Source organism: Sparus aurata, chromosome 1 (genome assembly GCF_900880675.1).
Source record: "Sparus aurata chromosome 1, fSpaAur1.1, whole genome shotgun sequence".
Lineage (NCBI taxonomy): Eukaryota > Metazoa > Chordata > Actinopteri > Spariformes > Sparidae > Sparus > Sparus aurata.
Genome location: NC_044187.1, coordinates 34,084,104 through 34,100,148, shown reverse-complemented (window position 1 = coordinate 34,100,148; position 16,045 = coordinate 34,084,104). Strand labels below are relative to the sequence as shown.

General features: G+C 41.8%; 1 protein-coding gene across 6 annotated transcripts in view; it reads right to left on the bottom strand.

Annotated features, from left to right (window-relative positions):
• rptor (regulatory associated protein of MTOR, complex 1) overlaps positions 1–16,045 on the bottom strand; it is a 198,588-nt gene that overhangs the window by 35,564 nt on the left and 146,979 nt on the right. For all 6 annotated transcript variants that reach the window (XM_030416136.1, XM_030416152.1, XM_030416143.1 and 3 more), the window contains 4 exons: positions 15,136–15,256; positions 13,098–13,238; positions 9,973–10,128; positions 3,212–3,330 (listed from right to left, as the gene is read on the bottom strand). In XM_030416136.1, the coding sequence (XP_030271996.1) occupies positions 3,212–3,330; positions 9,973–10,128; positions 13,098–13,238; positions 15,136–15,256 (537 nt within the window). The remainder of the gene's footprint in view (positions 1–3,211; positions 3,331–9,972; positions 10,129–13,097; positions 13,239–15,135; positions 15,257–16,045) is intronic.

Below are 16,045 nucleotides of genomic sequence, written 5' to 3'. Positions count from 1 at the left end.
GTTTCAAACCGCTTCCCTTCTATTCCCTTCGCTTCCTCCGTCATTAATTGGCTGAAAAATGAGTCAAGTGAGCAAACAAGTTGTACACAGGCCACACTATTATGCATGGCTCTGGTAGGATACAGGGTGTGAAAAGCTTGTGATCACTTACAGAAACCTCTGAATGTTCCTGTTTAATTATTGAAGGTGCTTCTGAGATGTTCTGCTGATGGAGAACAGGCCAAATGCTGAATTGATGTACAACGTAGGATGACGACATGGAGGTGGTAAAGGTGAGAGGAGATCAGTCAAGGCAGAGATGGTGAAGTGATGGAGGGAAGATGGTGGTGGTGTTGGAGACAAGTGTCGTGGGGTAAGTGAGGTTTCTCAAGTCATGATGTCGTCTCTTGGCGGTGACCACTAATTTGATTTAAATTCAACTGAGTGGGACGTAGAGCCTCCCCAAAGTCCATTGAAACATTAAAGAGCATTGTTCCTTCAATTATAAATTGTAATCAAACTGTGAATAGAATCACAGGATTAAAAAAAAAACCCCAATGACTTCCACCATAGTGTAAAGCCACGGTTACGTCACTCATTGAGTTTTTGAGGATCATAGCCATTTAGGTTTGTTGGAGCCAGAAGTGACAATACATGGAGGAGAGGGTGGAGCTGGGGAAGACATATAATCCATCAACATGTTGTGGTAGCAACTTATCATCGCAATGTAGCCACACTCTGAAGCATACGCTGCTTTATTGCGTATTTTACCCCAAATGGGACCATCATTTACAAAACATCATGCTGTTTTGAAGAAGACCTGAAACTGGTGATTACATGCAAAAACTCATTAGGAAACTGAGGTAATATATCAAGTGAAATGTAAGGTCAGATTCTCAAAGCTTACATACAATCTGACTAAATCTTTTAAATCAGCAGAGTCGCCCACATCTGCTCAATACAAAGAAGCAGATTTAAGGCACTTCGACAGTGTCTGTATTTTTCAGACCAGAGAGCTCCATCAACGATTTATACAGGCGATGCGTCCACCACAGCATCATGAAGCATGAGGGAGCTATGAAAAACATTTAATGCTTTCATCATCTGAGAAGCAGATACATTTTAATTAGCTGCTGCCCTTGTTCACTTTGTTACAAATCAATAACATTTGACATTTAAAATCCTAATTAAAAGAGCGGGATTCACAGTTAGGCTAATGTTAACAATTGGGTTGAAAGTTGTCTGATCAAGCTGTCTCCGATGGGCTCTGCGGAGGACAAAATGAATGCGGGCTCCCTCTAAGATAGCTCATTACCTTTAGAAAATAAGGTATTTTAAAAGGTGTTTAGATTGTTGTTTCTTTCTATAAATGTCAAACTGTTCTTCGTGATTCCTTTGTGGTTGTACAGGCAGCATAGTTAGAGCTTAAATCCTTAATTACTGTCTTGTCAAATTGAAACATGTTCAAAATCCCGTTAAAAAAAAAAAGTTATCCCGTTCATAGAGATCATTTCAAGTCAAGTCCAAAGTTAGTCAATGTAAATAGAAGTCAACTGAGTCAAAATCAGCACAATTCAGGTCTGAATTTTATTTAAACTAATTCAAGTCAACCGAGACAAGTCCAAGTCTCAAGTCAACTGAAAGAGGTGTGAGTCAGGTTTAAAATCAGATCAGATTTCTAAATTCAAACTTAAGCTTAAGTCAAGCTTCACAGTTTCATGAAAGAAAGTCAAAGCCACGTCACAAATCTCTATTTCATGTCATTCTTAAGTGTTTCGGTTCTATGAATGCTGACCATTATTGATATAGCATTTTAATAATATAATAATCTATTAAATTACAATAAGTTTTTAGTCTGCTAAGGCCATGCTTATTTGAATGGGAAGGCTTACTAAATGAACACTCAAGCTGTGTGGCCATGGAAGGGTTAACTATCTTAGGCCCCGATCACATGCAAACTCCTCTACAGATACGACCACTTCAAAAACACCTCTTTTTGGCAAAACAGCGTGGTGCGCTTGTGGAGTGGGGCCATCATGTGTAATTGATGGAAAACTGAACTAGATGCTGTCATGAAACTTCACAGGTGTTTAGTTCAGACCAAAATGAAGGCCAAGTTTGAAGATAGGTGTGGCCTAACTCATGAGTACTGAGTATTCATGTCATAATGCAGTAATGAATACTTAGTAGTCATGGTTCGGAATGTGAACAAGTTGACGAGCTTCACAGCTGGTGTTAACCCGTTGTGACCTCATCTCTAGTACTGTTGATGGGTTTCACCAGGTCACAACTTGAGAAATAATGGTTTTGCTTGAAGTTTCAAGTCATGTATTGGGGCAGTGAAAGCTCAAGTCCGCAACCTTATCAACCAAGTCTGACACAAGTCGTGTCTCAAGCCAGAAATCGACAGCTCTGACTGTTAACAGACCCCTAAAGATGATGGAGAAGGTCTGGGACAGATGTTGGGATTGAATTGTGCCCTTGTCTTTTTCAGTTCTCTGTCCCAGGATTGTAGCATTTCTGAAAATCAGTTTGATCCCTTAGTTCGGCTGTCAGACTGGTAATATTTCTAAATGTGACAACACAGTTTGCTCAGTTCACCTCAGGTCAGCAGGTACACAATAACTAAGACCACACCACACAGGCAGCGCAGCGCATTAGCTGCTAGAAGATAAGTCTATCGCATTATATTGTAAATCAAGTCCTGTTGTTTTTTATTGCAGCCCTGTAGGGAGTCTCATGGCAGAGATGCAGCTTTTCTGAAGGTAACTGAGGGGACAATTGGGTGTTGGTGGTAGGACAAACACGGGACATTTTGCCTCGGGTGGGGATGAGAGGTGGACTACAGTGGTTATTATAGCTCCTTAAGTTACGGCAGCCTCTTTGCTCCGCTCTGCTCTGCCAAGCCTGGGGGGAGTCATTGGCCCTTAATTGCATTTGCACAAAAGTAATGGCCTTTTGGAGGAAGAAAATGCCAGTGGGAGGGTGGGGTGTGTGCTCCAACTAGTTCTTTTTTTTTTTTTTTTACCGCATAACCATGTGGTGAAATAGAACTGATATACAGAGACAAAGGCAAAAACAAAATTATTTGACACAAAAATACTTGTCTCTAATTACTTCGGAATAAATCACAATAGAGCACACCCTGATAAACAATTATTACTAATTCCTGAGCTCCTCCTTGAACCTTTGAACATGGCATCTCCTGAAAGGTCCAAGGTCCAATACATACCTTATACGCAATGCTGTTGAGGACCTTCATGGCCAGGTCCGACACTTCAGGGAAAGGGTCAGCAGCAAGATGTAGCAGCACCCTCCAGATCTGAGTGTAAACACTGTTGAAGGACACACCTGCAGAAGACGCACAAAGCAAATGCAATTCAGTTTCAGACAAAAAACTTGCACCATGCTCATAGACGGCTGATGAATACACACGCAACACATCGCCGGGCACATACATCTCACTCTGGTGCAACTCTCATCACTCCTCATCCGAGTTCATTAACACAGCAGGGCTAAACAGCTAAGTGGTAACACAATTCATCTCATTAGCGTCACGCTACCCACAACCGGTCATTTTCCTCTGCAGCAGTTGGTGGATGTGTTGAGGTGGCAGAGGGAGAATGACCTCCTGTGTCAGGTAATGTACATCATTAATCAACACACAAACACACACACACGCGCGCTGTGTGATGTCACAACTATACAGTACCCACCCTCAACTATGTCCCCAGCACACCAGTGGGAGAGTTAATGTAAAAAAACAGTGAGTCTTGTCCACTCAGGCCTGTGAGAGCTGACCAATCAGGGCAGATGGTGCTTTTTTTTTTTTCAAAGAGGTGCCTAAAGACACAGGCACTAAATTGGAGCATTCAGACAGAGGGTGAACAAAGGTGCGAGCAGACACCCAAGACAAAAGTAGAAAGCTGGAATGGAGCATGATATGAGACATTCTCCTCCACCCCGCCTGCTTGTTTGCCATCTACTCCATTCCCCTGCTGTCATTTTCCTGAGAATTGCCTCCTGACATCAGTTTGTTTCAGGCGTCAACCTGCCATTCATGCATCCTCATTATTCTACATACACTCTCCCTTTTTCTTTATACTCTTCGCTTTTACGTGCTCCAGCACACTGTCTCAGTGCACTGAGCCTCCATCCCTTCTGCTATGCATTTTCTGCTTTGTCTCTTTGTCTTTTAGGTTCTATCTGTTGTCTCTCTCTTCTCGTTCGATTTTAGCAACAGGGATGCTGAGCACTAATAGCCTCCAACTGTTGCCATTTCCTTATTTTCCCCCCACTTTTCCAGTTCTTCCCATCTTTCCTTCACCTCCTCAGATCTTTACAGCCATGCAGGTGGTTGACCTGTTAGGATGGCGCTCATATTTCTTTCCTGCTCCCCTGTCCCTTTCCTCACTCTTCCATGAGGCCCACAGGCCATGCTCCTGAGGAAAAGAGCTGTGGAAAAGTGGGACTGTGTGAAGTCTGGACGCTGTCATAGCTTAGTTCCATCTCCAGAGAATTCCAAGACGGTTCAATGGTCACACAGTTTAAAGTTAGGAGACCAAAGAAGGGATGGTACATGAAAGGAGAGGAAGAGGATGAAGGGCTGCAGCTGGGGGAGACTGAAGGGTACAATACGTAACGAGGAGGAAACTGGAAAAAGTAAGGAGCGTACGAGAAGGAGTAAAAGGGCAAAGAAAAAGGGAGGAGGGAAGGATAAGCTATTTCAGTGTGCTGTGAGATATGGCAGAGATGGGCCAGTAGGATGGAAAAGGAGACAGAGTAGGGGGGGGGGGAAACAGGAAACCGAGAGACGAATGAACAGGAGGGAGAGATGAAAAGATAGAGAGGGCAAGTGTGACTCAGGAAGAGAAAGTGGGTGAGGGAGCTGAAGAGGTGATTACGGTGTAGCCTGAGGGCCAGGATATGATTAGCGACGAATAGCCAGCGTGCTACAGTACCTGCTGCAGTAAACAGCCAGTTGATAAATGTGAAATATGGTCCCTCTCCCATTTAACCGCTGCACTACATTATGGGTGCACACAAATTACCACTGCACCGCCTCGACATAGTCCTCATGAGAGAAGGTGACGGCTGACATTACTCAGCGCCTGAGCGCTGCACCAGCGACTTGTCCTGACTTGACACTTGTCATTTGGAGACTCGTGTGGACTGCAATGGATCTACAGTAGTAAAGATGTTAATTATTGGCTAAATGAACCACTGCGTCACTACTTAATGGTCTGCTCAATTCTAGCAGATGACATAAAATACTTTAACACTGCATAGTGATTTTTTGGAGCTGTAAATGACTGAGGCATAAAAAATGCAACAGAACATTTGGAAGCAGAGAAGAAACTCCGGGCGCATTTAGAATATATTTCACAGGGAGATGGGAGCAGCGCAAAGCAGCACCAAATCATATGTTTGAAGCTCTTTAAATAGGAGAACGCCCGAAACACACTGACACAGGTGGAAGTGAAGCTAAAGCCCTTGATATGACAAAATATAAATGTCAACGCAGAAACAGAAAATGTTAGGCTCAGCAATTCAGTCATTCAATGACTGCATTTACGTAGTGCTTTCATCCTGATCACACTGATGGCAGACATTCATGACTGCCTGAGGATGAAACCCCTGGCCTTCGATGCAACTCTGCAATGAGGTTGATATTTTGGGAGACTTTGGTTGACTCAACTTGGTACAACGCAGAGATTCTACTAGGAACAGGGGAGGATCGACGGAGCATGTGTCCTCGCGTTCCAAAGGGCATGAAGACCCGATCAAGTACTCTGGCTTTGGTCATCCTCGCGGCTTTCATCTCTCACCATTTGTTGGTCAAAGCGTATATCGTGAAATATCTCAACATCAAGAAGATGATTTGGCAAAGAATTTGGTCCCACCACCTCACAGGGTGAATACAAAATATTTTGGTCAACCTTTAACCGTTTATGTAGCACCATCATCAGCTCAAAGTTTTAAGCTGTCCACAATTTACTCCAATACTTTTTATACAAATGCCCACAACATGGAAGATGGTCACCTTATCACAGCAGGAAAAGGAGCTCCTTTGTTTGTTTTTTAATTGGCTAAAAGAGGCACACATTTAAATAATGTGTGCAACAAGTGTCAGAAGAAAGAGCAGAGTACACAGTGGTTCCAGAGGAGAGACACATGTGCATGTTGCACCCTTGTAGGGGCTCCACATGCATCCAGACTGGTGAACATGGGCAGATCACAGCCCCGTGGATTCAACCACCCAAAGTGTTAGCATGTTAGCATGACAGTAACCACCACACCAATTGCTTCGATTTACAATTTTACATGTGTTTCATCACAGTTTCTAGAGATCAGAAAGGAAAGATTTATTCATCTTACAATCTTATTTTATTTACCATTTCAGCCTCAGAGAGATGCTGGGGTGGCTTTAACAATCAGATAGTAGAATTTCTGCATATTATATTAAGAGGGCAAAGACAAAAAGAGAAAAGAATGGATTTAAAAAATGTAAATCAATAAATCACTACTGGAACTCTGCCCCGACTCCCACACAGCGCTGCTATCTGGCTTGTTTCCTGCAGGCCAGTGTCCAGCAGCTGCTGCATTCAGCATTTCATGGTTTCACTTTGTTCTAAAGTGCTACACTGTTAAATACAGACCGCTTTACCTCTCTTTTGTGTGTCTGCAGTGTTGAAACATAGATGTGATAAAGCTGCTTTGTACCAGAAGGAGAAAGTTGAGTTAATGCATTTTTCAGGCGAGATGAAAAACAAAACCTCACGGGTCTTATGAAAACAGCTTCAAACAAAACAAAAGATGGATGCAAATTAGTAAAATACAAAAAAAAAGTGAAGTCTCAGCTGAGTCAGATAACTGAATGTAAGTGACAACAGAAACATAAATATCAACAGAACATCAAATTCATCTGCACTCAATTGTGTGTTTCAGCTTTTCCCTTACGCTGCTGAATATTACCTCCCGACATCCATTCATCTGCCCAGCCTGTTTAAACATGCAGCAGGCAGCGAGGTGGGAGTTATAAACAGGCATGCTGGGAGGCTGGGGCACAGCTTAGTGGGCGAGGGGCCAATATGTCTTTTAACCTGTTTGCCTCACACCAGAATTAAGGGTCCACAAGCAGCTTGAAAAAGGCTTAACCCTACATTAAATGCTAAATTTGTCAGATAAAAGGGTAATGAGAGCACCGTTCATTTCCAGGCTTTAGTGTCCAGTGGTACCTGAGCCCTGAAACGGAAATCTGACTACAGCAGCACGTTTGGGTTTGATTGAGTCTGGATTAGTTGATAAATCCCAGATGAGAAGATGGACTGATGTATCTTTCCACGGAGGAAAAAGAGCAGATATAACAGTCAATCACCTTATGTGTTAAAAAATTCTTTGTCTACTTTGTAAGACTGAAAAAATATTCATGTGAGGTGTATACATGACTGTATCCAGATTTACACAGCCCATTGTGTTTAAATTGAATCTAAGAGCAGAAGAAATTGAGCTGTTTCCTCAGAGGACCAATATGAAGCCGAGCCGAGCTCGACTGAGTCCGGTGCACTTAAAAATAAGCTGGCATTCATTTAAGGAACAAATCAAACAAAACACGCTGAAAAAGGAAATTTCATTAAAGTACCTGAACCTCCTTTCCTGCCAAGTCAAATTCACTGTTCTCCAGAGCACAATTTACTTTTTCCTTTTCGATTTTTCCATTTTTACTAATTTTCCGTTCGTGCTGTGCAGAAATCACATACTGGGACGTGAAAGGGGTGGCTCTGAGACTGCAGCAAGGTTTGTCATGTGAAATGAAACAATGAAACAATGAGAGAGAGAGAGAGAGAGAGAGAGAGAGGGAGAGGGAAAGAGGGGAATCCCTAGTTTCACTTTACCTCTCCTCAGGGGTGGTGTGGGGGGGTTAATCGTTTTCCTGCTCGTGCACAAACTTGCTGTCAGGACGCATGGTGCAGCCAGCCAATCAACTGAGAGCAGGGGTAAGCGAGCTGGTTCCAGTTGTGCGTGTACCATTAAAAGCACTTTACTGGCCTCAGGCGACTCACAGATCCCACTCTGCTGTCCTTTACACATCTGCAACCCTTTTTTTTTAACACTTATTCTATTTTTAGACTGGGAGCTCTCCTCTCTGTCATGTCCCTCGTCTGAGGGGTTTTTCCCTCTCTGGAGGTGGCCTGAGGTCTTGCTTTCCTGGTCATTTATTTGCCACTCTTTTTCTCAAAAGCTCAGACCTGGGAGATTTTGATCAGTGCGCTGAACCATGCAACACTATCCCGTCTACTGTCTGCAGCCTTCTGTAATGATCCAACAGGGCACCAGTCTCTGTGTGCACTGAGCATACTGTTCAAGGACAGGAAATAGTGTACAGAATTAATATAATGATGATGTTAATAAACCATAAATAAAAAACTATTTAATTTCAATTAAACTAAAAGCAAGATCCTTACAATTCCAAAAACAACACATCCCTAGATATGGCTGTGGGCTTACTAGTGAATTAAAGTTGATATTTCACTTAAAGGTGCATTCAGCTAAAATGGAATGGACTAAGGTAGAATTTTGTACTTTAATGTCCTCCATCAAGCTTGCATCTTGGCTTCTGGTGTTATAATAAAGGCTGATTTATGGTTGCACGTAGGCTCTATGCAGAGCCGACACCATAACCTAACCTACACTAGTGAGCATTTATTCATGTGAGCTGGTGTGTCTGTGTTCCTGGTGGTGGAGAGCAGATTGCTAGCTGACTTTCCCCTTTAAACACACCAACTGACTAATTATTTTATTTTAAGGTAACAGTACGTCTATCGCTATAACTTCCAGGGAAACATCAAATGATATGTCAGAGAGTGACGATGTCCAAAAAACATGACTAAATGCAACATAAAATGTTTGAACATTAGCTGGTCTGGAGTTATGTCAGACAGATTTTTATCAGCAATGGTGGTTGTTTAACAATGCATAAAACAACCCTCTAAGATTCCACGGTACTTCACAACGTCCTTGAACTATGTATTTTGTTTTACAGTTGCATGGCAATAGCATGGGTCAAATACCAACCAAAACACTGGATCCTACAATGCAATGTAATGCTTCCCAAACAGTGTCTTTCATTAGACGCTCCCTTCCTGGTAAATGACCAAGTACTTATGTATCTAATGCCCCAAGTTTTTAACTCAGACTGTCTGCTAAAAATGTGCAATCTCCAAGCCCAGGCTGAGATAACACAACACAAGCCTTCACAAATAGGGGTGTACCAAAATATTGATACTACGATATATCGCATTATTTCGTCTTGAGGTACGCTATCGATACACTGGTGCCAAATATCGATATTTAAAAATGTAAAAAAAAAAAATAATAATAATATATATATTTTTTTTTTTTGGCCCACCACCACCACCACCCCTCTTCGGAGGACGGCTTTATCTTTATTCAAACATAGGTATACAACCAAATAAAATTAAAGAAAATGGTTTAAATAGCTCTGAAACCCACACATATAGATATTTAATGATAGTTTTAGTCAGTGTGTGTGTTAAGAAGAGACACTGTGCAATATACTCTTTGTTTACTTGGCTGTCATTCATGGGAAATTGATTGACAATGTTTTGTAATTCCTGTGAAATGGATTCAGTGCAGTCAATAAATTCTGAATTTCTTCAGTGACACAGATATCGTGATGTATCGTGGATGAAATTCCTTGCAATATATCGATTATCGCAGAATTGCTGTATCGTGATATTATCGTTATCGTGGGCAAAATATCGTGATAGTATCGTATCGTAAGGTACCTGGTGATACCCAGCCCTATTCACAAAGCCCCTCCAGAATATAGCTGACATCATATAGCTGTTTTCATCGTTTTGTAGTTCTCATCAGTTGCTCATTTAGAAAACAATGCACAGGCAATGAAAAAGTGTATACGGGAATGAAACACATGGACGGGGACCTACGGCGCCACTGACAAACTGTTACCTATGAGTGAGTTGAGGGAAGAATAGGAGGACACCCGTCGCATTTTGTCAATGGTCTCGAAAGAGAGGATGTACTCGTCGTTGTCTGGGCTCCCCAGGGTGCTGCTGGCGCTGCTGCTGGTGCTCAGGTTACCAGGAGAGAAAGCGGCTGGTCCACCTGGATGAAGGAACATACACACACAAACAAGAGCTTTAAATCCACCTGGCAAAAAATTCATGAGCATCATAGATGTTGAAGATGAAAAGGTGGCTCTTATTTTGTTAAGAAACACTTAGGCTGCGATAAAAATGAAGTTTATCATGGTTATTATTGTTGAAAAAGACAAAAAACAAAGCCAAAAGCCAAATGAAGGTGTAATAAAGTGTGATTTGTGTAAACAGTGTAAGCAGCCCTCATACTCAAAGAGTCTATGCCAACTTGCTCATAACTTCATTCCAGCTGTCAGGCTCAGTCATCTCCTGCAGTAGCTCTCCTTATCACCAAACATTACTCTGACTCATTCAAACCCTAACGCCATGCGTCCTCAAGCTGAAATGTGGAAATGGAGATTTGTTGAGAATGGAAATACGCTCGGCTCCGTGCTTATTGATGATAAACACCGCTGCATATTGGAATAAGCACCGAGAATGTGAATTAGAAATGGTGAAGCGTGTAACCTACTGCCGACACCAAGTGCCAGTGATTTAGCTCTGCTTAGGGCTTATGCATTACTCAGTCTGGCAGCGGTGGACAGAGTTAGCTTTAGCTGTCTGAGCCACACAGCAGTGACACAAACAGGAGGTCAGGAGCTCAGACGAGACACTAAAGCTTAAATAAATACAGGCTTATTTTTGCCATGTTAGGATTAGCTATCATAATTATGCATCTATTTTTTGGAAAAAACTCATGTTACTGCAGATCTTTAATTCAATATCTCAATAATAGACACTTTGCCCATCACATCATCATATAGTGATATATGTTTTCAATGAAAGTACAGTTACAGATGTAGGTTGTCTGGGCTTCTCCTCATGGCTACAACCGTGGAGAGCAGAGATAATTACAGCACGCTTAAAGCTGCAATAAGTCTAGTTGACATACAAAAACTAAAACTAAAATGATCAACAGAATGTGAAGAAAGAACACATGTGACGTTATGAGGTTTTTTTGTTGCAGAAGTATCTTCTGAAGTTATCATACTAAGTAGTTAACCTCGTCCTGTCTCAATCCAAAGCTGCTAGTGGTGTAAACAACAACCCATCCTCAGCACTCTGCGCTAACTTTCTTGCCTAGCAGCACAGCTAACTGTGCTAAATAGCTAACAGCAGTTACAGTTAGCAGCGGTTACTTTGGCATGCTGCCCGCTATTTGTTTTACATTTACATTTACATTTTAGGGCATTAAGCAGACGTTTTTGTCCAAAGCGACTTACAGTAATTCCTACATTCATATTCTTATGGCGGTTGCTGCACATAGCCACCCCTTTGTTTGAGTATGAATTCAACATGTGGCCAGTTCTTCCACACTGCGCCCTTAAAGACAAATGCCTGTGCCTGGACAGATAGGGTACATCCCATTCTGGCCTCTTCATGCCATTTCCATCTACTCTGCCTTTGTTTGTGTGATTGCAGTATTAAGGACCGTACCAAACCAGCAGTGGGGGAGTCCAAAAATCTGAGAAAATGTCAGGGTACTTTGTCATAGATTACAATGTGCTACATTTTTCCTTCACTGATTTTCAGTGGATGTAGTTAAATCCAAAGATTAAAGGGAGAGAAAACAAAATAGAAAAATAAACCTTGTCAATTAATAATTTTGTGTTTTCCTGTTATCTTAGAGTTCTCTTATCTCCACAACTTCAAAAGATTTGCAGAAAATGCTCATTGGTTTGGAGGTATGATGGATCTACAGGGAAAACCATATAATATAGCATAACAGCTCAGTATGTGATCTAACTGTATCCATGTGGACGGGACGTTTCCTGCTCATGTTTGAGAGTCAGGAGTGCATCCCACAGTCTAAACCCTGCCCCTGCTATAACTTTCTGAACACGTGTCAGCAGTTCAGCACCAAGGACAGCTTCCGTCCCCACTGAGTCTGTCACTGAGCCTGAAACCTGTGACCAATGTCAACAACAGGCGCTGGATAAAGTAGAAGCCAACGTTGGGTTATTAGAGGAATGTTGGGAAGTATTGCTTTATAAAGGCCGTGATAAAAAATCTGAACAGAGAACTGTAATTCACCCATGCTCAAATCAGAGCCAGGATAATTTGAACCCTATAATGAAACTGCTCAAATTAGTAATTGAAAAATTCTCAGGAGACATTAGCCTATTAAAAAGGCTTTTGGAGTTTGAGGCAATTGACCGAAACCTTAATTTAAGCAAAGCTGACAAGTTTAACTACTTAAAATCCCCTTTTTTATGGGCACTGCTGCCTGACCCCCTTTAATGAGTCGTGCCCTCCAACATTGCCAGTTTAACTTGCAGATGAACAACACATATTGAGGTGACGTTTTTGGCAATGCGCCACTGACAAAGACCTTCATTTTGAGAAAACCAAAACCTTGACAATACTTATTACGGAACTAAACCGTGCAATTCGTAAAAACTAGCCCACGTGTGTTCTTGCATTCATCAACAACAAACAATTTTAAGACGGGGATGAAAAGGATGATGAGGATTGATAATGTACATATCAGCACATTAACTCATTGCTGGTTGTGATGTCTCTTAATAATAATTATTGAGTAAGAAGTGGCATGATAGAAAGGAGGGGTAAAGCTGCATTTCCACACCAATGGAAACTTCATATACTTTTGGCAAGAACTAACCCCTCGAGGACAGACTTTTTGGGGGATAAAATAATATCCCCAGACATTAATTTAGACCCTGTTCCCTGTGGTGGAAATGCAGCTCTAATCTAAGGACATCAGCTGATAAGAAGGAAAAAGAAAAAGGCAAATTAAATGTGCTAACGGCTCCCCTCGGATTTATGCCTTTCATTCAGCTGACTCAGTCTTCTTCTTTGTCTTCATTCAATCCTCCTACAGTTTCCTCTAAATTTCTGCTTCAGCTTATTTATCTCTCTTTCATCTGCCTCATTTCCTTTTATGCCTCATTTCTTAGCACTCTTTCTCCCTCCTACCCTCTTCATTGAGGTTGAGGTTCTGCAGGCTCTTGTTCAGGTTGCGGGCAGTGGTGGCAGCTCGGATGTTGGTGTAGGAGTTGACTGATCGCAGGCGTGGGATGGCAGGGCTGTCCCTCACTGGAGTCAGGTTACCGGGCTCTGGACCATAAACACAGGAGGACATGCATCACAATTCTGGACCAATGGCATTTTATTATCAGGGTTCTTGCAGGTTTCAGTAAGTCAAATTTCAGACCTTTTTAAGACATTTTAAGACCATAAAAATGAAAATTTAAGACCTTTAATTTAATTTAAGACGAATTACCAAAATGTTTTTAAAATCAAATAAATTCTGAAAAAGTCATTTTATTACAATGAGTTCAGTCATTAACAGATAAACAGGCTAAAACAAACTTGCCTTCAAATAGAATATATTTAATTTCATATTAATTAAAAAGCGCACTGCAACTTACAAATGCAAGAAAAAGAAGCACACACTCACACTCTCTCTCACACACACACACTCACCTGCGCTCTCTCTCTCTCACACACACACACTCATCCGCGCTCTCTATCTCTCACACACACACTCACCTGCGCTCTCTCTCTCTCACACACACACACACACACTCACCCGCGCTCTCTCTCACACACACACACTCACCCGCGCTCTCTCTCTCTCACACACACACTCACCCGCTCTCTCTCTCTCACACACACACTCACCCGCTCTCTCTCTCTCTCACACACACACTCACCCGCTCTCTCTCTCTCTCACACACACACTCACCCGCGCTCTCTCTCTCTCTCACACACACACTCAGGCCTGCCGCCCGCGCAGCCGCGTGAGAGGGGACGGGAGAGCCCCCGGCGCTGCTGCAGAGGAGCCGTGGACTGCGATCACTCTGAGCAGCATGTGAATTACAATATAATATATTTCTCGCCTTTCCCCTGATGATCTGAATAAGTTGCTAAATGTTTCGCTAGTCGCTTTTTAGAAATAAAGTCGCTAAGAGGGTCTGAAAAGTCTCTAAATCTAGCGAGAAAGTCGCCAAGTTGGCAACACTGCTCGTAGATTCCAACACGAATATCCCCCAGAAACTACACACCGAACCAAAGTTCTGCGGCCAGCGTCTCTGTGGATGAACGAGGGTAAAACAGTTTTTAGACCTGACTAAATGAAATTTAAGACCTCGAATGAAAATGTGGCCGTTTTTAAGACGTTTTAAGGCCTTAAATTTAAGGGTCAGAATTTTAGACTTTTTAAGACCCCGTGGGAACCCTGTATTATATACCTGCACATTTTGAACTTACTTAAAACAGAAAAAGAAATGATACATTTCAGTTATCTTTCTGACAGATTTCTTTGACTCTCAAGATAAACACAGATAAATGTGATAAATGTTGGCCTGATTGTTAGTTTCTGTATATGAAGCACTAAATCACAAAAACACTAAGGTAAAGACAATTGGAAAAAAAAGATGAATTCCACTATCTATCCTTACCATACTTATTTTGGAAATACACAATGACGAACTGTCTCAGTACTTTGTGGATGCTAATTTCCCAATACACTGGCAACCCGCTATGCCTTAATAAGATCCTTAAAAACCTTCAAGGGAACCCCAGTATTTCTGTTCATGAAATTGTCTGGTGGTGGGAGGACTGTGACACATCAAAGGCCCTGACTGACAGCCAGTGTGATGAAGATAACAAGGGGGAAAAGGGATCGCTTTCTTGTGCCGAACAGTTAACCTCATTTTAAATGATGTAACCTATCTGCTTTAAATGTTTAAATCTGTGTCTTGAGTGCTTTTATGTAACTTTGCAAAGTTTCACATGATTTCTTGAATCACTGTGTTGGTAAAACTTTCATCAGTAATATAGTTGTTTACCAGATTTTGTTTGGCATTAGCAGATCAAAATAAACATACGCAGCGTGGTAAGTGATAGAGATGTCTTGGCACAAATATGGTTCCAGGTGTGCCTTGAGATTTTGGCTGGCCCTTCGTGTGCCCTGTGCATATGAGGTCAGACGCCCACTGGACTACAGTACCTGCGGTGTTGGCTGGTGACGGCACTGTGTAGTTCTTCTCCTCTTCTATAAACTGGAGGGCAACTGTACAAAAGTTGCTCTCATACTGGACCACCAGGTGACTCAGTGCTACGACCAGCTCCTGTAAAACATGATGAACATTCAGTTCCATTGATTCAAGCAGGATTTTTCCAGGTATAATGGTGACAACTGAGTGATAAATCTATAATCCAAACCTTGCTAATTACCCCTTTAGTGATCTCTTAATCTTTGCGCCACACAGCCCTCAACATTGTTTTGTCCCAGAGAACCACTTGATATATCACATTCACTTTAGGAGCGAAAAAATATCAAGTTATGTTCCTTCAATAGATCCCCACTAAAACTTTGAATTGGTGGCAGTAGTCTGACTCACACCATATAACTGTATTATTCTCATTCGTCTCAGTTACTGTACCTCCAGGCCCGATTCTCTCTCCCATATCCTTCTGACACAGATCGTCAAATGATGAGTTCTGTGTTCTACTGTATAACAGTGATATCAGGTGTGCAAGCACATGAATGTTTAACTAAACTAGGTACCTTCCACTTGTGGAATTTCTTTATTAAAGTAATCTGTGACCTGCGGGCACCTGAAGAGATATTTCATTTCGGAGTCACATGTATTGGAAAGGTGATCAAAACTTGGAATAGCTACAATAGGATGAAGTGCATAATAATCTTTTCATTAACTTTTATAGACTGTACTGGTGAATACAACTGAAAGTTTTTCCACTGCATCGTAAAATCTAAATCACACCAGCAGTAGTCTGAGCTGGACTACAGTGTGGAGCAGAGCTGCAGCGATTAATTTCATTAGGTGATTAACCTACAGAAAATTAATTGCCAGCGATTCTGATCATCAATAAATCGTTTTTCAAACGACATGTCA